We start from the raw sequence: 22,787 nt of genomic DNA, 5'->3' as shown, positions 1-22,787 counted from the left end.
ACATGGCTGTGGTCCAGTAAAACTTTGTGTACAAAAATGGAGGACTGAGCTTGGAGGTGGTGCACATGGTAATATAATTGAATAGTAGAGAACTTGCCAAGCATGCAGAATGCCCTAAGTTCAAACCACAATACCACAAACAACAACAAAGAGTGAGATAATGGGTTGATTTTAGCATGCATAAATTGCCATCTTAGTGCTGGGGCACAATTGCTGAGTAAGGTAATGAAATAGAATCTCTCAAAATAGAACAGAGAGGTGATCAGGAAAATTGTTTAATGTTCTATATGTACAAAAAGTTGAATAGACTTGACAGACTAAAAAATGGCTAAGTACCATAAAATAGTATTCTTTCAAAATTAAAGAACTGCTATAAATAAATGGGAAGACTAAAATTCAGTTTAACATACCTGATTTACAATTGAAAATTAATTTATCTGGGGAGGTCATGAGTTTTTTATATTCTTTGTGACATAGTTCTTTAGGCAATTTAGCAATTAATGTCAGCTGTATTATATGTATTACTAAAGCCTATTATGTAAAATCAAGCATAGGAAAAATGGAGTTCAAAGCGTAACATTTCATCTTTGACACATAATAGAATAGGAACTGAAAAATGTAGTCTTGTTTTAAATATCCTTAATGATAAAGAAGTATGTAAAGGTTATAATAAAGGTGGTATTGTAGATATGAGACCATTAAAAGTATTGAAGCAAGAGAAAGCTTTGAAGTATTGGGAAGAAAAGTATCTTAATTCAGATAGTTTATAAGAACCAGGTATGGATGTAACAGTATGCTGTGTTATATGTGGTGAACTGAGGGTGAAGTGAGGGTTAACGTGGGTATGTGTCCTGATTCAACTGTTAGTTTGCTAGTTACTTGGTGTTTCTCAGGGATAAAGAACATTCACCAACATGACTTTGCTCTAATTCACACTGCCTCCTCATTTGCCAGTTAATTCTGGAATAAGTAGCCACTTTCAAAATGATTTCATCAATCTGACTGAACATCCATGAGGGATGTTCTTGACAAATGATAAACCTTTGTAAGAATTTCTTTGTACTATTTACATTTAGATTTTAGTATTAGAAATATTTTACCTGCTTTTTAATTAGTAATTTGACATATTTTCATAAGTAATTTTAATGTTTCTTTAAATTCAGGATCAAGAACAAGTACTCAATGATACTGTGGATGGGAAGGAAATCTATAATACAATCCGTCGTAAAACAAAGGATGCCTTTTATAAAAACATTGTTAAGAAAGGTTACCTTCTGAAGAAGGGTAAGTCAACATTTAGGACTAAGAATTTAATTTAGGATTTTAGTGCTCATCATATGATAGTCATAAATATTATACATAAAATTTACTTAAGACATAGCTTTGTTGTTGATTTCATCAGTCACTAATACTTGTTTATCTAAACAGGGTTTTAGAACAAGCTTGTATTCCAAGTGTGTCGTTAAACCTTGACTTGTTTTCAGGCTCTCCCTGTGGTTTTTAAAAGAAATTCCTGGCCTTCAGGGTACTAAAATTTTTACTTTATCTATCTACCTCAATTTCACACTAAGATATTGAGGAGTGAGTTCTGGTAGAAAACAATTACTCTAAAACAGGAATTTTTGAAGATTTTTATCATAATAAAATTTCTGAAGATAAAGTTAAAATATTCTGATCAATTCTACCACTCATTAATTCATTAAACAAGGAATAACAATGAAAGGCAAGTTTCTTTATAGGTATTTTGTAATTATATATGGATTGATTTGTTCTTAGAATGCATATATATATATATATATGCATATATATATATATATATGCATTCTGAAAATACCATTTCTTAGTTCCTAAAGAAATACATTTTTTTTTTTAAACAGGCAAAGGAAAACGCTGGAAAAACTTGTATTTTATCCTAGAAGGTAGTGACGCCCAACTTATTTATTTTGAAAGTGAAAAACGAGCTACAAAACCAAAAGGGTTAATAGATCTCAGTGTATGTTCTGTCTATGTTGTCCATGATAGTCTCTTTGGCAGGTAAGACATTGGTTTTCTAAATATTGTTTTAATAATACAAACAGTGGATATTTTCAGACCATTTGAATTATAACCTGTTTTAAGAGCATAAAATTATCTAATATTAATTAATCGATTTTTAAGGTTTTTTCCTCCATTTTCACTAAGTTCTGTGTAAAATTTGACTCTAGGCAGACATAGAAGTAGGTATTTAAGTAATTCAGAAATTCACTTGATCTTGTTATCTTTTCTTCCTTTTATCAAAAGGATTATTTTAAAACAAAATAGGATGATGGTAAGGATAAGAATTCCTAATAAAATCATAGTATGAAAGACTAGGGTTGGAGCAACATGGCAAAATAAGACCTTCCACTCACCATGTTAATTGCAACAACTATTCATGTACAAAATTGTCTTCACTAGCGCTAAAGAAAACAGAAGCAGAAATAACATTTGATTTTAGGAACATAAGACAAGATTCAATGAAGGAGTCCAGATGGAAATAGTATGTTACTTCTTTCCCAGCTATGAGTAGTACAGTATGGAAAGGAACATTATCTATGGCAAGAGAGAATTAGATGTAGGCCTAGATTTAGAACCCAGTAGAGGCCCACCAAATTAAACATTTTGCTTCTTAAAAATAATCAATATGGGCATGGTTATAGGTTTTGCCTATAGACCTGAATACATACTAAACAATTTCTTTCTTTCTTTTTCTTTCTTTCTTTCTCCCTTCCTTTCTTTCTTTCTTTCTTTTTTTTTTTTTTATGAAGATTGGCCAGATGTTGGTGGCACATGCCTTTAATCTGGGCACTCAGGAGGGCAGAGGCAGGCAAATAGATCTCTGTGACTTTGAGGCCAGTTCCAGGACAGCCAGAGCTGTTACACAGAGAAACCCTGTCTTGAAAAACTGGGTGGTGAGGGGGTTGGGAGAAGGCTTTGAAAAAATCCAGGGAGCTTCAGCCACATTGTTTTGTTTTTATGTGAAGAGAAAGGATCAGACTATGACCATTGGATATCAAAGAATATTACCTGGGTAAAAGAATTTTGTTAAAAATATATTTTCTGTAGGAAATACCCTCTTATGTGAATATTCTATTTACTGAATAGAGTGAACTTCTTCCAAAATAATGTAGAACAAAGATGTGTTCCATGCTGGAATCTTAAAGTAGGTAACTACAGTTGCTATGGTTTATATGCAACCGCCAGGCCATGTGGAGAGGGCAGCATGTTACAACACATTCTATTTATTATATTCTTTCTGCCTGCCCTTCATATTTTCTAAGTCTTGGTATAGGGGTTTGATAACAGATGTCTCATCTAAGACTGAGCAAGCACTCAGTTGCTTATTCTCAGCACTGTGAACAATGATGTGTTTGCATTAAACTACCCACTGCATTAAGAAGCCTCTCAGTCTGTTTTGGGTTTTTCGAGACAGGGTTTCTCTATTGCTTTGGAGGTTGTCCTGAAACCAGGCTGGTCTCAAACTCACAAAGATCCACCTTCCTCTGCCTCCCGAGTGCTGGGATTAAAAGTGTGCCCCACCAATGCCCAGCAAGAAGCTTCTCAGTACTTTACCATATTGATTATAACTTAATACCTTCCATTATTTTCACTGTTATTTTTTTCTTTTAATCTATCCATCTATATATCTAATCTATCATATATCTATCTGGGCTAATGGATGCTTTGAAATGTGCCTACTATGATATATATAATTCTAATGATTATATTTCTTAAATGAATGACCTGCTGACTTTTGTGAGCTTAGAAAATTTTTGTTAGCGTTCCTGTTCCCCCCCCAAACAATGCTTCTACATCATTTCCTCATCTTCTAAGATGTGCATTAAACATATCATATCCCATAAATCTAAATATGAGCTGTGTTTTATATCCTCTCTTGCCATCTCTTTTTCAAGCTAAATATTTACCTTAATGGCTCACTATCTATTGATCCACAGTTAAGTCCACTTAATTTTATTTATCACATTTTTCAGTTTAGAAGTTCCATTTTTATAGATCTCATTCTCCATCTTTAAATTTTTTTTAAACATTTAAGTTATACTTGAAAACTTGGGCCTCTGTTTTCCATATTTTCCTCTTGGCTTTTTCATTCGTTTGGTTCTAGTTCTTATATTGTCTGCTTATGTTTGAGTGAATGATGGATGTTGTCTGTGAAAAGCTATGAGTAGCATTACTGCTTCCAGAAGATAGTGTTCTTGAAAACTGAATTTGAGGTTGGGAAGGCAGCCTCTTTACTTTGCCCTTCTTACATGAAGTCAATTTCGGGTGTCTTACATGAAAGCCTCATCTTTGAAAGACCTGGGTCCTGTTTCCTCTCCAGTCACTGTGGAATTCGTAGAGTCTAGCTATCACTTCACATGCTTTTTGTTTAGCACATCAGCCTTTACTGTCTATGTCCTTGAACGGTTGAAGAGGAATGGGGGTAGTCAGACTGCCCTCAAAAAGAGCATGTCCCTTCAGATTTCCCAGCTTTAGGTTTTCCACGTGTCTTTGCATGGCCATCTGTTATTTCTTTCTATACTTTCTTTTTTTCCAGTCTGGACAGCTAATCTCAATCAAAATATATTCAGACCAGAAATTCTCAGTTCACATTTTCCATTTTGTTATGATTTTCCCAAAGCATGAAAAAGTTTTAATTTTTAAACAAGTGCATATGATATAAATCTTTGTCTAAATTAATAGAGAAGTAATACTTACCAAGTTCTGAAAATTCATAGGCCCTCGTTAAACTGGATAATGCTTAATAAAATTGTTTAACTATAAAGTCAGCATATCTCCAAAACAGGTACACATTATTAAGTATTATATAGTTGTCTGACAAAAGATTTATAGTAGTTCATTCTAGAGGAAGACATGAACAAACATTATTTACTACTTACTATGCCATTAAACTCTAGAACAAGTGGTGTAAGAGAGATGGTGCTTTTGATTTAATAGATGAAAAAATAATTGTAAAAAAAAATGAAAATATATAAAATTACAATAAAGAACATTTAATCCACCCTCAGTCTGCTTAGGGAAAAGCATAAACATTTTTTACAAGTAAAAATAATCCTTTTTACTTTTCAGTGCTAGTACACAGTTTCAGATATAAATTATGTGTAATTCTAGGAATTCTTAAATTTTTTTTATTGTGTAATTCTAGGAATTCTTAAATTTTTTTATTACTTTTCTCTTTATGGTATATTTTAATATTAATTTATATTGCACTTTAGCTTAATCCTTGAAAGACTTAAAAGTTTCAATTTTATAATATTTATGCACACGGCATCATAATCTGACACAATGAAAATACATACTTCTAAATTAAAAATTTTGACAATATTAAATTACACTTTGTGTTTCTAAAGTTGATAGAAATATTTTAATATTTTTAAAGTTTCTTAATACCTTTTTTTTTTTGTTGTTGTTTGTGTTCCAAGGCCAAACTGTTTTCAGATAGTAGTTCAGCACTTTAGTGAAGAACATTACATCTTTTACTTTGCAGGAGAAACTCCAGAACAAGCAGAGGTGAGATCACTTTCATTATTAACTAGGGTAGAAAACTACTATGGTACAGGTTTATATAAGCCATGCCTGAAATCTTAGTGTTTTAAAAAGTGGGAAACTGTCCAAGTGTTTTCTTCTTTTTTTTTTTTCATTCTTTTTAACAAACAGTGAAGGATTATTAGGAACAAATAGTGCCATTTAAAATTGATCATTACATACTCTGAATTCAATTAAGGCTAATAATTTTAAATCATCATATTTCCCTAAGTTGTTCTCAATATAATCCATAAGTAACCCAACTAGGTGTAATATTTCTGGAGGGTTTAACTATATTTTGTACCAATAGCACTTCTCTGAGGAGAAACAGATGGGATTAAAAGTGAATGAAAGTGGCTTTGTTGGCAATATAATATCATCAATTAGCCCCAGATATAAACGAGGTGACTCTAGATAGGTCCGTTGACTTTATTAGAGTAAGAGAACTACTATTACTTTGTTTATTGTTTCATTTTGCTGAGATTGAAAATTACAGTGTAGTATATTCTGAGTCTAGAAATGGCAGTCTAGGGATGGAAGTAATAAATATAAAAAAGTAAATTGATAACTAAATAAACTCATGTTTCTTTGTAATACTCATGTTTCTTTGTAGGATTGGATGAAAGGTCTTCAAGCATTTTGCAGTTTACGAAAAAGTAGCCCAGGGACATCTAATAAACGCCTTCGTCAGGTAAAATTTCATCATGTCTAACTTTTAACAGTCTTGTTATCATGTCACTTTCCTCTTTTTTTTCTACATGCTATTTTGCCAACATTTCTTAAGAGTAGAAAGGTTTAGTCTTCCAAGCATTTTATAGCCTTGACTGTCACTTGCTGGACTTAATAGCAGATTGCTTTGTGAACAGGTTCTTTATATTTAAACTCTTGCTTCCTAGTCTACTGTGCCAACTTTAAAAAAAGATTATTGTTCTGCTTACAATTCAAAGGCAGTAAAAGAAACCCTTATTTTGCCTTTTTTCTCATTTGGAAAATTATCTCAGGTAGAATGAAAGGTACTTCTGAAGAGTTCATCATATTCACAGCAGTACCCTGTTTGTCCTTGAAACTGACTACATAATTTATAGGAACTAGCCAATCTTCTGAAAATCTAAACCTTGTATATACTTTTGTTAATAGGAAGTTAAGCTAAGTTTCTTTATCTAGGTATGTACTGCATTATTACCTTTTCTTAGTTTTTATTGTTAGAGATAGGGGTTTTCTGTAGCCTATGCTGGGTTCAGATTTGTAGTATTTCTCCTGCACTTCTATCCTAAATGCTAGGATAACAAGTGTGACCCACCGTAACTGTAACTGACTTCTTCCTTATATCTTGGCCATCACAGCTTTTGTTGTTGCATTAAAATTATGCCTAGATAATTGGAAGTTTGGAAGTAGTCAAACTCTATTGTGGTTGGAATTTTGAAGACAGTTAAGACATTGTTTATTTATGGAGCAAAATGACCCTATTTGATATTTTCAGTAACCTTGTTGGACTTAACTGTTTTATGTACATGAGTATACACACACACACACACACACACAACACACACTAGCATTTAATATATAGAAGTTGTCACATATCTTAGTACCTCTTTGATATATGTTCGTTAATCTGCAGTGGGTTTAAGGATGGATGACAATCCTTAGCATGCCTAGTCTTCTACATGATATATGTAAGAAAGGCGAGGATCAGAGACTGACTTGTTTGTTGAAGGTGAGACAACTTAAGGTAGAGGAATACCTGATAGTAAGAAGTAGATGGACAGCTCTGGTGCTTATACTGGTAATACATTAGTTTCTTAGAGTGTGTCTTTTTTGTAGCCTCAGATCATAAAATCAGTGTCTTAATCACATCTTAGCCTAGACTCTTCTAGAGTAGTAAAATCTTCATGATAAGCATACATTGATATTTGGAGTTTTGAAATGGATGGTGACAGTTGATTAGCAAAGCTTGTTTTTGAAATACAAAGAAAAACAATTCACTATCTTTGTTTATATACAGGTCTTGAAAATATGAATTTCTGTTTTCTCTTTAGGTCAGCAGCCTTGTTTTACATATTGAAGAAGCCCACAAACTCCCAGTAAAACACTTTACTAATCCATATTGTAACATCTACCTGAATAGCGTCCAAGTAGCAAAAACTCATGCAAGGGAGGGCCAAAACCCAGTGTGGTCAGAGGAGTTTGTCTTTGAGTAAGTCTTATTTTATAATATTCAGTCCATTTTTAGAGTCATTTTCTCCTGCTGTTTACAAATAAATTTAAGTTTCTGTTGTTATCAGTTGTTTTAATACTATTTTTTGTTGGATTTGTTAATCTTTATTAATAAAATGACTTTGGATTACTGAAATGTAATGACAATGTTTTCTATATTTTCTAGATCCTATTCATGGGTTTTTAGTGGTTTAGAAAGTTTAAGATTATTGGGAAAATGTGTCGTTATCATTATTCTTGTGTAACAGGTTATATAAATCTGACATTAAATATAACACACTGAATTTTTAAACAGAAATAAGGTAGTTCTACACTAGAACATTTTTTACTAATTTTTCTCCTTCCTTCTTTAGTGATCTTCCTCCTGATATCAATAGATTTGAAATCACGCTCAGTAATAAAACAAAGAAAAGCAAAGATCCAGATATCTGTAAGTTGATTAAAAAGCTTTCTAAAGTAATGAAAGCATGTTGAATATATTTTTAGAACTTATAAACAAAATGTCTTAAGATGAAGTACATGTTGTGCAGTCTCAGAAGAGACTATTAAGGAAAGAACAAAATGGCTAAAGTGTATGTACTGTAGACCTCTAACTATTTAAAATATACAAATCTACTCTCACTTTCCCCAAAGAATAAAACAAGAAAATGGTAGTGGTGATTATTTTTCATTCTCTTTCTTTTTTTTTTTTTTTTTTTTTTTTTTTAGCTTCCTCTAATTTCCTACACTTCAATTATTAAAGGTTCGTTTCAGACTAGAGATGTAGCACAGTTGTAGAGTATTTGTCTGGTATGCAGTGGCCTGGAGGCTAATACCTAGCCCTGCAAAGAAAAAAAGACAATGTTTAGCTATGCTATTTTCTGTTATAACATCCAATACTCTGTTCCTATTGTGAGCAGCACACTTCTTCCTGTTGGTAGGACAGATGGCAGTTGGGTTTAGTGATTCTTATCAGGGTGAATTAGGTTAATACCTTCTTACAACTCAAGCTTTTGGGGTAGGCAGTGATATGTACTAACAGATCAAAACCTGAAGCTCTCTGAATATAATGTTTATTCTGTAATTGCTTATATTTTTAAATGTCTTTCCATTACTTGTTTGATAAAATCCCAGTAGTAGCACAGAGAGAAAGCCATACTTTCTATTTGGATTGTGGTCTTTATTGCTACCTAGCTAATTCAACTCACAGGTTTGTTTGGGATGGATTTTTTAACTCCCCTAGTCTCTTATGTATCTTTGAGTCTGAAAGTATTATCCACTGTTGTAGCACTTACACTACATCTTCTTGGATAGCTTAAGATATTTTCCATGCACGTCAGAAACCATGCCTTAATCATTTCTTAATTCCATATCCCCAGCCGATGACAAGATGTCAAGTAGGCAGACCTTTAGTAAATGAAAAGAACAACCAAACCAGTTAAGTGTTGGTTTTGTCATGTTATTAAAACTTGGGTTAATGAAAAGCATTTAAAACTATAGAAAACTGTATTGAGAAAACGTAATTGTATGACCATAGCGGTTTTTCTTTTGTAGTATTTATGCGTTGCCAGTTGAGCAGGTTACAGAAAGGACATGCCACAGATGAATGGTTTCTGCTCAGCTCTCATATACCACTAAAAGGTATTGAACCAGGATCTCTGCGTGTTCGAGCACGCTACTCTATGGAGAAAATCATGCCAGAAGAAGAGTACAGTGAATTTAAAGAGGTATTACATTAAACATAATAAAAATCCATCAAGCTAAATAGTAATGTCCTAGACTGGTAGCATGCTAATAGCCAGAGGTAAAAAACATGTAGTATGATTTTGATCTTACAAGGCTAGAAATATATAGTCTCCAAACTTACTCCATAATTAACAGTTGTATTCATTAGCTACTCTTTCTCCATCCCATTGGTTTCCAATGGTAAATAATACTACATACTTTCAGCAATCTTTTTTTATGTCATTTTTAGCTTGTACTACAAAAGGAACTTCATGTAGTCTATGCTTTATCACATGTATGTGGACAAGACCGAACACTACTAGCCAGCATCCTACTGAAGATTTTCCTTCATGAAAAGCTTGAATCATTGTTGTTATGCACACTAAATGACAGAGAGATAAGTATGGAAGGTAATATGGATGTGTGATATTTTTAAAAGCATAAAATACGTATGACTTTATATATCAAACTTGGGCTCTGTCTTTAAATAAATTAACTGAGACTCTTTGTAAACTTAAATTATTTTACAAAGCATCTGAGATTCTTGATTTTGGGATTACGGGTTGCTATTTCTAATTCTCTCATGGAAGATTAAGTATTAGATGCTATAAGAAAATGATTTCTTTAACCGGACTCAGTGTGTGATCAACAGTATCACAGTATTTATCATCTTACCTCAGTTTTTACTTAGCAGTGTATAAGAAGTTAGCTGTCACTCATATTTTATTTCTAGATTGATAATAGTTCCAAGGTTAAGGAACTACTTTGCTTTTCACAGCTTCCTACTATATTTATTTTATTCCTACTATATTTACTATGTAAAAAGTAAATTACTGAAGAAAAATAATTTAATTTCCAACTTTATTGTATTAGTACAGTTCTGTTAATGTAATCTAATGACCTTTTTTTTTTTTTTGGTATAGATGAAGCCACTACCCTATTTCGAGCTACAACACTTGCTAGTACCTTGATGGAGCAGTATATGAAAGCCACTGCCACACAATTTGTTCACCATGCTTTGAAAGACTCCATTTTAAAGATAATGGAAAGCAAGCAGTCTTGTGAGGTAAGACTTTATTGTTTTAATCTTTGCAGCAATAGCACATTTTAATGAGAACTAAATTTGTCAATGCAGTTATACCCTCTATAATAGATTTACACCCCCCCCCTCCTCCACACACATCCCATGTACATGTGCGCGCGCACATACACATACACAGCTCTTTTGGCATTTCTTCTAATTTCTACTATTGATCAAATGTACCTTGCTTTAAGAAAATGTATGTTGACTTAAATTGAATATTTTTCCAGGGACTTTTGTTGTACATGTAACAATCTGTTACTCTAAAAGTTGTTTTGAAATTTTATTACTATAATATACACAATAAGGTATCTTTAGGATGGAACGGAACTCTAAGCATGAAATACATTTGTGGCTGAAGTACATTTTACATGAGTTCTAGAAGGCTTGTATTATGATTTTGGCCCATCATGTTTAGTAAGATGTGGATTTCCCATTTGTAGTGCCATTCTGGCACCCAAAGTTATACTTAAGGATGCCTGCCTTGTGAAATGTAGCATCTTTTCCTTAGAGGGCTCTATGGGTAGTTTTGTGGAAGATCAGGATCAAAAGAAAATGGAAAAATCTTGTGGTGATTATTAAGCTTTCAGTGTGAGTTTATAAGGAACCAAATAGTCATAAATTGAATCATGCTTACATAACTATTCTATCCATGGATGCTACAGAGCAATTACAAAGCAAGATAGTTTAAATCTTTAGGCTTGCTGGATTCAGTGTCAGGAAAATAAATACTTTTTTTTTTAACACTTGCATCTGTCAAATATTAATTCTGCCATAAGAATATGAGTAATTTATTGTTAGAAGTGAGGGTAATCCCATCATTACTTACTATGAAGCTGACAAAGTCCTTCAGATTTGTAGTTACATCTGGCAGATCAGAACTGAGAACACATAGGCTGGGGTTGGGGTGTACTTGAAAAGTTCTGAGAAGGGTTCACAATTCTACTTAAACATTTTGGCTATTTTCATTAGCCCCTACTTGAAACCTCATTAAAAACAGTTTTGTCTTGTTTTGTTTTTTTCCTTAGATTAATAGAACTGAGTAGTTTATGTTGAGAAACTGGGAATGGATGTTTGATAAACCTATTGAATTTGCATGTGTGGAACAGTTGATAGCTTTGAAAAAAATAACTGTTCATTTACCATGATTTATCTGAATTTATCATCACCAAAATGAATTTGTATTGGTTTGTTCCTTCTCTTAGTTAAGTCCATCAAAGTTAGAAAAGAATGAAGATGTGAACACTAACTTAGCACACCTATTGAACATACTTTCAGAGCTTGTGGAGAAAATATTCATGGCTTCAGAAATACTCCCACCGTAAGTTGTCAATTTTTTTGCAAAATATTAACTAATCTATGTTTTCTACATTTTAATAAATACTTTCTTCAGTATTATACGCAGGTTTTTAATACTCAAAAAATTGATTATGAACTGGGTGTGGGTAGTGCATACCTTTAATCTCAGCAATTGGGAGGCAGAGGCAGGGTAATTTCTGAGTTTGAGACTACCTAGTCTACAGAGTAAGTTCCAAGACAGCCAGGGATACACAGAGAAAGCCTGTCTCCACCCACTTCCCCCAACCAAAAAAGATCAATTATGTTTAAGAAAAAAAGAGTAAATGAGTGAAATTACTGTTGAAAGCAGCCAGAGTAAAATTTAGATACTGTAGTACCTGTCTATATTCCCAGTATTGGAGTGGTTTAGGAGTTTAGGCCAGCCTGCGCTACAAACCAAGATCCTGTCTCACAGAAAGAGAAAATAGAAACACATACATTTATAAATTAAACTATGCTTATATGTATTGAGTAAGTCTGGCTTATATTGTAGCTTAGGGAGTAAATGACATGCATCAGATCTGAGAACACGATCTGTAAATCTAGTTTCTAGTCTTGCCAGGAAACAAAAACCAATCAAATAGGTACACAAGATACCAGTGTCATGTCTGCTTACAAGTCATTATAAATAAACTCACTGGTTTAGATGGAAGAAGTCAAAATAATAGAACATGTGCCACATTAACTCTGTAATCTCATGTCTAATAACTTGTTTATACTTTTCATTAACACAGAAATTAAAATCAATGGAGCATAACTTAATGCTTTATGTTCCTAAACTTCTTACTTTATGTCTTTCTCATTACTTTTGACAAAATACCTTTTTGAAATTAACAGGTCAAATGTATTACTATATGGTATACTGGTTGGGTAATTAAGATTTTGGTTGCCAGTAGATTATCATTATGATGATATTTATGTTCTGTATTGAGATGTTTATGTTATTTTGACAGGACACTGAGATATATTTATGGGTGTTTACAGAAATCTGTTCAGCGTAAGTGGCCTACAAATAACACCATGAGAACAAGAGTTGTTAGGTAAGAGTTGCCCTTTCATTTGTCATAGTCACTGTATGCAGCACACACTGATTTGTGAATGTAGGCAGAAATGGAGGGAATTAGTGCTAGGAGAAGTGTGGTAGTTGAACCATCGAGGTTTTAATTGGCTTGCAACATTTTTGATTCCAGGCTAATCTCCAATCATACCTTCTAGTTATGAAGCTTTCATTTAGTCTCTTTATCACTGCTTTGGCAGCTAGTCAAATTTGAGATCTCCTATATGGACTTAATTAAATTAAATTATTTGCTTAAGCAAACCTATGACCACCTAATATGATTAATATTGTTAAATGATTTTGTTAAACATCTCAGTCACTACAAAGTAACTAGAAATTTAGTAGAAATGTGTCAAATAGTTTTGTAGTAATTATGGAAAATACACATTATCAGTCACATTACATTTCTAATGTCAGGAGGCTTCTACATTTCTTGCAGACAGAATTTCTATTAGTGGCCTAAGAGCATAACTTGAGGTAAGGCACTAGGTTAACACTAAGAGGGCCTGGATTTGATTCTATCTTCAATAAAACTACACTAAGTCACACAGAAGAGTTGTAAGAAGAAAGAAAAATTACAAGCATGCTATTTAAGCTATTGTGTGTGATTCTGTTAAACTAATACAACAGGGAACCCTCTAATTGGATTTAATGTGACAAAGTAATTTAGAAGTTTTTCATTACCTGAAGTCTATTTCTCTTCCTTAGTAATACGTTTTAAATTGTGTGGTTACCATGAATTTAATATATATAAAAAAAAATCACCTTAAAAATTGAAAAATATTTTAATGGTTTAGTGTTGCCAGTTCAGGTTTCTAGTTAAATAATAAAGTACTTTCACTAAACCTTATCTAGAAGCCTTCTTTAAGAAGAAATATAAAAAAGGAGAAATTACTCATTCCTGTAATTATAGAAGGAATTTTATAAACTGTGAGGACTAATGCTTGTCAGGGTTAATTATTAGCAACATACATTTAATACTATTGACTGAAAGAGGCAGAGTAGGATAGCTTTATAAACTTTTATATTAACGACAGAACTTTCAAGTGTTTGCTGTGCACATTTTAATTTGTTCAGTGTTAATAAGTTGTCAGCAATATTGATACAACCATCTTAATTCATACTCACGGACTTTTCTGTTTAAATAAACTTTGAAAGACAAGAAAGTAGGTAATTTGGGACCTTACAGGATTGTTACTGATGTTACTATCCTCATAATCTCGTAGCAGTTGTGTTTTAATACACTACTTCCTCTAACAATAATCCAAATTACTCATCTGCAATAAGCAGCTAAGAGAGGTCCAAAGTTAATCTGAAATTATGGTTGCCTTACAGCTTTTTTAATGACTTTATTTGGGCTTCCTCATGTTGAAAATTAAAGTTATGGTTCTAAGTTTAACTGTTATATGTTTGTATTTTAAACATACATACTTTTCTAAACAAAAATTTTTCCCTTCCAATTAGTGGTTTTGTTTTTCTTCGGCTTATCTGCCCTGCTATCTTGAGTCCTCGGATGTTTAATATCATTTCAGGTAATTACCTTTTAATAAACTTTGAAATGGGAAAAGCTTTAGTATTTTCATAATATTTGAAAAAAAAATAAGTCAGAATTTAAAAATCTGAGACACAAATAAAGGGCACTAAAGCACTATTCCCTGCTTTATTCTTTTAATATCAAATCAAAGATGTTAGATTCTTTTGTTCCTGTGACTTTTAAAGAGTTTGCATTATATTTATTTTAAGCACGTTTAAGTGTATGTCTACAGGCATTTGCTTGCCATGATACATATGCATGGTTCAGAGAACAGCCTCTGGGAGGTGATTGCCTTTTCACTGTGTGAGTGGCTGGCATTCATTCAGGGCACCAGGCTTGGTAGTACTGAGATATATACCTTGCTGGCTCTTGCAATCCCAGTGTTTGCAGATCAGGAATGCCTCCTATCTTTTCCTTAGTCTATATCAGGTTGCTGTAAACTAAAAGATGCACTAGTAGTTTGTGAACATTTAACAAAGAAGGTAGCCCAGATTCTTGCAGTTATAGAACATAAATTGACCGTTTTATTTTCTAAGATTGATCACATTTTGAGATTTTTACTCATTGTTCATTATGGAAATTTTCAGATTTGTAAACTTAAGGGAAAGTGTTAATATAACTTCAATGTCATAATCAGCCAATCAATATTAATTGAAGGAAACAATCATTTTTATACTAGTAATTTGAGCTCAAACTGTATTAAAAATTATTTGAGCTGGGAATGCATTTTGTAGTCACAGAACTTAGGAAGCACAAAGAAAGTTCAAGGCCAGCCTAGACTACTTAGCTAGACCATGCTGCTCAGCACAGTGGTGTGAACCCAGTTCCATGGACCTTAAAAGCAAACAAGACCCCATTTTTTCAATGTTTAAATTTTACTTTAATATTAATCACATTCCTCTAATTTTCATTGCTACTGAAGTGATTGAATATGTGCATATTAAGGATAAGAGACCGGCTGCTAAAATGCTTCAGTGGTTAAGACAGCCAATACCCATGTCAGGTGGCTCAAAACCAACAAAACTCCACCTGCAAGGGGCCAGACACCCACCACATATCATATCCACACACAAATACATATAATTTTTTAAAAAATTGAATGAAAGGCTTAGAATTTGTTCTTAGACTTCTACCCAAACACTAGCTTTAAACTAACACTTCAACATTATTTAAAGTTGAGTTAAATTTTTATAATATAATCTAAAACAGCTAGAATATTATGGATTACTGTTATTATCTTGTGTTAAAGGTGTAACTCAGTTGGTAGAATGCTGACAGAGCATATGAGGCTCTGGGGTCAATTCCTGGTACCTGATAAAACTCAGTAAGCCAGGCATTGGTGGCACATGCCTTTAATCCCAGCACTCGAGAGGCAGAGGCAAGAGAATCTCTTGAGTTTGAGGCCAGCCTGGTGTACAGAGCTAATTCCAGGACAGGCTCCAAAGCAATACAGAGAAAACCTGTCTCAAAAAACAAACAAACAAAAAACTTCAGTAAGCAAGAAAAGGGAGGGGGTTATAAACTCAAGGTTGTCCTTGGATTAGAGTGTTCTATGTTCTACAGAGAAGTTTTACATGAGCTCAAAAACTGACCTTTCAAGTGAACTATATGCAGTTACTAGCTTGCAAATGTTAGGAGCAGGGAATTACTAAGACTGAAAAATGCTCCCCTAAGTGGGTTGAAATTAGATTTGTGAATTGTCCTGAAAGGTTTGTAGAGTGACAGTCTTCTTAGCCATAAAGCAGCTTTTTGAGGTATTCTGGAATATTATCAGCCAGTTGGGAATTACTCACATTTGTAGTTCACAAAGCAAGAAACACTTATAAATGCACTCAAAATTTTCCCCTTTTAATTCAAGTTCTTTGGAATTAGGTCCTGCATTTCTTAATACTGTTCTGAATATATTCTGAGTAAAGGATTGTTAGTAAACTAAAAGCGCTAAATTTTTAACACTTTACTTGAAATTACCTTTGGAGTTGGTATCATTGGTTGTACCCAATTCTCTTCTAGATTCCCCATCTCCTATTGCTGCAAGAACACTGACATTAGTGGCTAAGTCTGTGCAGAATTTAGCAAATCTTGTGGAATTTGGAGCTAAGGTAAAATTTTGATACTTAAACATTTAAAATGTGGTCAGTGAATTTTATTTTATTTAACAATCATCTTCAAAACTCAGTATACTATATAAATACTGGGATAATACAATTATCTGCTATTGTGATTTACTTTGTGACAAACTTGTTGCCCAACTCAAGTACTTCCTTTCTTACCAACTACTAGTTAGTATGCTGTTCTCGTTCAGATGTTCAGATGTAATGTATTCTCTTTCTTTTCAGACTTGTCTTAAACTTTGGGGTGTGATTAATAATTAAATACACAATTAGGCTTCTCTCTAAGTAGTCAGTTATCTTATTCTTGTCATATTCAGTAATTTTTCTTCCCCCTCCAAAAAAAAAAAAAAAAAAAAAAAAAAAAAAAGATTTACTTTTATGCGAATGACTGTTTTTCCTGGATGCATATTAAGTACACTAGTCTGCGCCTGTTGCCTACCTATGCCAGAAGAAAACACCAGATTCCCTGGAACATGACAGTTATGAGCCATCATATGGGTGCTGGGAACTAAACCCTGGTCCTCTTCAAGAGCAGCAAGTGACTTAATACTGAGCTATCTCTCTCCAGCCTCTTTATGTTTGGTTGTTTTTCTTAGAAATTTCCTGCCTGCATCTTTAATTGAACCATATCACATTTGAAGTTTATTGTTGATACTGCCCTAACTATAAATTTTAACAGATATATATAGTAGGTTAGGATTTTAGTTAAGTAGTTAACATTTATGGGTTATCTTTTGAATTTAGCTGGAACCCAAGTCAATCATAGGGATTTTTTGGTTTCATTGTGTTTTAACTTCCTACAATATATTGGAGTCTTCATAATTTACCAGTAATAAAGTCTAACATACATATAAATAATTTGTGTCTGCCAAGCTATGTTAAGTGATTTTTTTATTTGAACTTCTTTTTATTAAATGTTTCTACCATATAGTTGTTTATATTATAAGCAAAATTTCATATAGTAAAATAATTCTTGCTACCTGTATAGATTTTGTAAGACATATGAATCCTGTGTTTTTAATTGTTTAGGAACCTTATATGGAAGGTGTCAATCCATTTATCAAAAGCAATAAACATCGCATGATCATGTTTTTAGATGAACTTGGGGTATGTATTTAATTTTCATTCTTTGAGAATGAATTTAGCCATATAAGCATAACCTTTAGATTTTAAAACCAGAACTTCAAAATAAAATCTTCTACATAAAATTTTCCAGTTATTCTTGACACAATTGTGGCTTTTATCCACCCATATTTTAGACTCTTTTCATTCATTATCTTTTAGCTGTTGTTATATTTGGTCTTTTTAAGTTGGAGCTAAAATAAGATTTGAAGCCAGTTAGATTGGAACCTAAAGTTAGAACTAGATGAAAATGTAATTAATGTGCCTCATTTTATTTAGCTTTTATAAAATTGATACAAAATTAAAAAAAAAATCTATAATTTCTGAGACACTAAATACTAAAGTTAAATTTTCTCTACCATTTCAAAGGTACATTTCAAGGACTGAGTGAATTTTAAAGTAAATAGATACATCATGTAGTGTGTATACACAGAGGGAAAAAAAAAAAGCCCAAATAGCATGTATGTGAGTTGAGCCATGTTTATGTCATCAGAATTGTTGAAGGCTGGGTTGTTTATGTTTTGGAATACATTAGTATGTTCCAATACAGTGATTCACTTCAAAGCACATGTTTACCACCACCATACCAGTTTGGCAAGAAAAATGGAATGGCAAGTCAGGCCAAATTTGTAAGCTCTATATTTATAAGAAACTTTGAGGTAAACTTCTGTGAAGCTTCCATTAGGAGTATTTCTACTAAAAAAAAATATATATTTAGTTTGTTTTCCCTTTACTTTTTTGTCTACTAACCTTCAACCTCTGTGAAAGAAAGCAAGATTGTAATTTATTTCATCTTGTAATCTTTTATTCACCAAATCTCTTAGCAAGTGAGTCAATTTTAATTGACTTTAGTGAACATATTTGAGTTAATTCTTTACCTCAAAAAACTAAAATGTTCTTCAACTTTTAGAAATGTGTAACAATCGCTATAACTAAAAAATAGAATACATCTAAGATTAATTCAACCATACGTTAAATTTTACTTCAAGGCCTGAAACAATACCGCCATGTCATATAAGATGGCTAAATTACTCTATGAACCTTAAGCACTATTATGACCAGTAAAGTCACATTTTTATCTTGAGCAGTCTATAGAAATTGCAAACAAAGTAAACCTTTATTAAATTATCATAATGTAGTTCCTCTTTAGATGCTGGTCAATTTATATATAGTATCTTAGTGGTATTCAGTCTAGGCATACAAGTTTAGTTAATCAAAATCAGCAATTAACAATGTTCTAAATTTAAAAGAAAAAACAAAATAAAACAAGAAACAACTCATGATACTGTCATCCTATGGAAGTGTGTGGAATCTGCCTGGGATTCCTTGTGAATAGAGGTTCTAAAACCTATGTATAGCAAAATAAAAATTCTTAGATAAATTAGTATTTTATAGCTAGTTAGGATAATTTTAGAAGAGACTACAAGTATCTTTATTTCTAAATGCAGTTTTATGATTCTCTTAAAGAACGTACCTGAACTTCCGGACACTACCGAACATTCTAGAACTGACCTGTCTCGTGACTTAGCAGCCCTGCATGAGATTTGTGTAGCTCATTCAGATGAACTGAGAACACTCAGTAATGAGCGTGGTGCACAGCAGGTAGGTTTTACAAAATGGTAATGTTCATAGGAACATGTAAAACTGTCAAGTGAGTTATTGTCAGTAGTGAGGCATATTATTCCATCAGCTACTCTCACACCAACTACATGAGCAAAGTTAACTTTAGAAACATAGGAGAACTATATGGGAAATTTGAAAAGTGTCATCAAAGTTGGTGTGGATCATAGCTCACACCTTAAACTTCTGCTGTCCATACCAATGTAGGGGGGTGGGTATATTTAAATGAGGACTAGAGCTAGGAAAGGTTTTTAATTGACTTAGTGTTAAATCATTGTAGATAGTTAAATAAGTATAAATCAAGATACATCCTAAATTTTAATTTGTTCATGATTTCAACTATCACTGCACTGCTGACCTATCTGGCAGAGATTTCACAAAAAAGAAATTAAGAGTGAGTATTAATTCTTATTAGACTGAGATTCTACAATCTTTAAGTTTAGAAAACAGCCTAAATAATGTTTATAATGACAAATGTAGTGTGGTAGGATCTTATTTATCTTGGTTACTACTAAAAATGCTCAGTTTAAGTAATCAGAACTTTGTTCTACAGAGATGGCTCAGCCCTTAAAGGCTAGGCTCACAACCAAAAATATATGTAACCAAAACTCACATTTTAGTAATGAGTAGAATGCTAGTACCTTAAGAATCCCATTGTTTTGATATAGTTTTTATTAAACCCAAATTTATTTCTTGAAATATTAGACTCTTTGCTTAGTCATTTTTCCCCCCATTGTTTTTCCTTGTGCCTAGCATGTACTGAAAAAGCTTTTGGCTATAACAGAACTGCTACAACAAAAACAAAACCAGTACACAAAAACCAATGATGTCAGGTAGCAGCCTGGTGTTCTGCATGGATTCAGCACGTGCAACATGGTAATTCACATCACTATGTCTTCTTTGCTCTTGCCAAAAAAAGAGAGAAAGAAAAAAATAGCACACCTTTCCACATTCCAGTGATGTGTAAGCTATGCAAACAAAAGCCCAAGATTCTGCTGGCACTGCCGGCACCTTTGTAAGCTATCTGTGCAGAATATTTGCACTTTTTCCACATGGAATCTTTACCAAACTCTGAGCCTTGGTGTACAGATCAACTTTCACAAAAAAAAAAAAAAAAAAAAAAAAAAAAAAAAGCTATGTCTTGAACTTTGAAAATATATTTTCAGTATATTCATTTGCCAAAGTTTTGCTGTCTCTTGGAAAAGGAACTATGAAATCAACTGACAAGAAAATGCACCCTATTTGACAACAGAATTTTTAACTGGATTGCAGACTCTTCTTACTGTAATTTCTTTCTAAGAATATGACCATTTGACTGTTCACTGAATTTGTATTTACAGTTTCCAGAGTTTGACATTATAATAGGAACAATCTTGCTGTATACCTTTAAAAAATACTGTGCTATTCTTCCTGGAACTGTTGAAAGACAATATATAGAATGGATGAATCTATGCTCATCAGCTTTATTTTTTAAACATACCACTTATTTTGTTGGAATTGTCAAAGACTGTACTTAATCTCATGGTTTTGTTAAAATGTTTACAACAGTAAATAGTTTAAATTCAATAAATATTATTGGTCATTGTATCAGTCAATGCATGTTATCCATTTGACCATTTCATAGATTACAGATGTCTTTTATGTATAAACAAACTGCTAGAATACTCATGTCTATTCTAAGATGACTTTTGTTACTGCTTTGATTATACAGACAACCTCATCAGCCACTTAACAACTTACACATCTTTGAATTTGTATTTGTTTTTTTTTTTCTGCTGGATATTTAGTTTGTATAGTTTCATCTGTTCCTGTGTTTGTATTTTTGTGAAATATTCACAAGGGTTAAATTAAAATAAACTGAGGGATAGCTTGCATAGCCAATCAGCTTACTATTTAACTTCATTGTAATTTTCTTCTGCTTTTAGGGACAGTTGAAGCCTTAGTAACAGAGCAAAACCCAGGAAGATTTTTATTAATTGTTTCTTTCACAGAGGACTTCACTTATTCAATGTACAACTTGGTAGGCAACATGTCTTGTTCTAAAGACAAGACTTCAAAACAATGTGTAGCAGAGTATCCTTAGTAATCAAAATTGGTTTTTTGATTGTTTAAAAAGAACTACCAAGGTATGACTAAAAATAACTATCAAGGAAAGTATTAATGTTTTGCTGAAGGCCTACATTCCAAAACCATTGATTGCATTCCTCAGAGGTGCTATATACAGTGAAAGATGTTAAGTAGCCAAAAGTTTATTTCCTTTTGCTGAGGAAAAAACTGAAAAGGTCTCAGTGTATTCTTTAGAAAGGTGTCTATTACCATTGACAGTTTTCCCTAGCTTAAATTGGTACTGAATGCAGCCATAAAGGTAATTTATTGTCCTTACATAGCTTCATTCAGGTTAACTGTGGTAACAAAAAACAAAACCGTGCTTTTGGCTTTGTTATCTCTGCAGTCCCTGTCTCTCTTCAACAGTTCTGTTCTTGTTGGCTATGCTATGACAGTAATGAATCTCATTACCTTAGTTACAAGGTGAAAGGGGTATAGACTGGTTAATGTAGATAAGGACTTTCAAAAATAGGCCTAGGTCCAAACTCTAGTGTAAGGCATTTTAGTTGATCCTTACCAATTCTTCAGTGTTTAGTCATGATGTCCTATCTGCCATTATTTGGCCTGACATGCTTCTCCTTTTTAAGAATCAGAAAAACTCATCCTCATTTCTGTGTTTTACTGACATGTTTGTCTTAAATTGGAGTTACTTACCTTTGTGGGCCCTGAAGTAGCTAGGTGGTTAGTGGTGACATAAATAAAATCTTTGAAACTTTTTTTTTTCCTAAATGGGGCTGGGTGGAAAATTTTCAGAAGTGCATGTGGACTTTGCTCTGATGCTAACCTTTAATGATCTGAAAGAGAAACAGGAGACACACTGAGCATTTGCAATTCAGTCTACAGAATATCATGTTGCTTTAACTTGAACTATATATACTTGGGCATATGAGCTTTAGTTTTTATTCTATAATAAAGCATTATGCTTCATCAATTTTATTCCAGAACAAAAAAAGAAAACAAACCAGAAACTCAAGCCATAAAAGTAATTACGAGAGATCAACATGTATATAGGGATAAACATGAACACAAATATCACCACATTTTAAGATAGACTAAAATGCTACCTACCCTCCTGGGAAGTATATCGTGGAATATGTAAAGCTGGGTGGATTTACATTTGAGGTGGTTGAGTTTCTCAGAATTTCTTCAAGCCAGTTTTCCAGGTGAGGGGGAGAAAGGAAAAAAAAAAAATCCAAAAAACAAAACACTTGTCTAATATTTGGTCCTAATTGTAATATGTACCACTTACTAATTAATGCATGACAAATACATATTAGCATGCCAAGAACTGCTGTGAACAATCCAAGGAGTAGGCATCATCTTTTTCCCCATTCTCTG

At 32.9% G+C, this 22,787-nt stretch overlaps 1 protein-coding gene across 1 annotated transcript in view; it reads left to right on the top strand.

Moving 5' to 3' along the window:
• Positions 1-20,938, top strand: part of Rasa1 (RAS p21 protein activator 1) — a 68,812-nt gene extending 47,874 nt beyond the window's left edge. Inside the window, exons 10-25 of the mRNA XM_051182939.1 lie at positions 1,164-1,284; positions 1,878-2,034; positions 5,460-5,547; positions 6,176-6,253; positions 7,599-7,756; positions 8,130-8,206; positions 9,310-9,482; positions 9,731-9,890; positions 10,404-10,546; positions 11,767-11,882; positions 12,853-12,939; positions 14,421-14,488; positions 16,501-16,589; positions 17,631-17,708; positions 19,191-19,325; positions 20,097-20,938. Coding sequence (XP_051038896.1) covers positions 1,164-1,284; positions 1,878-2,034; positions 5,460-5,547; positions 6,176-6,253; positions 7,599-7,756; positions 8,130-8,206; positions 9,310-9,482; positions 9,731-9,890; positions 10,404-10,546; positions 11,767-11,882; positions 12,853-12,939; positions 14,421-14,488; positions 16,501-16,589; positions 17,631-17,708; positions 19,191-19,325; positions 20,097-20,180 — 1,812 coding nt within the window. The 3' untranslated portion in view covers positions 20,181-20,938. The remainder of the gene's footprint in view (positions 1-1,163; positions 1,285-1,877; positions 2,035-5,459; positions 5,548-6,175; positions 6,254-7,598; positions 7,757-8,129; positions 8,207-9,309; positions 9,483-9,730; positions 9,891-10,403; positions 10,547-11,766; positions 11,883-12,852; positions 12,940-14,420; positions 14,489-16,500; positions 16,590-17,630; positions 17,709-19,190; positions 19,326-20,096) is intronic.
• Positions 20,939-22,787: the final 1,849 nt, after the last annotated feature.

This window comes from Phodopus roborovskii, unplaced genomic scaffold (assembly GCF_943737965.1).
Source record: "Phodopus roborovskii unplaced genomic scaffold, PHOROB, whole genome shotgun sequence".
Classification (NCBI taxonomy): Eukaryota; Metazoa; Chordata; class Mammalia; order Rodentia; family Cricetidae; genus Phodopus; species Phodopus roborovskii.
Note: the sequence above shows the minus strand (reverse complement) of the source record. Positions and strands in the feature narration are given on the sequence as shown.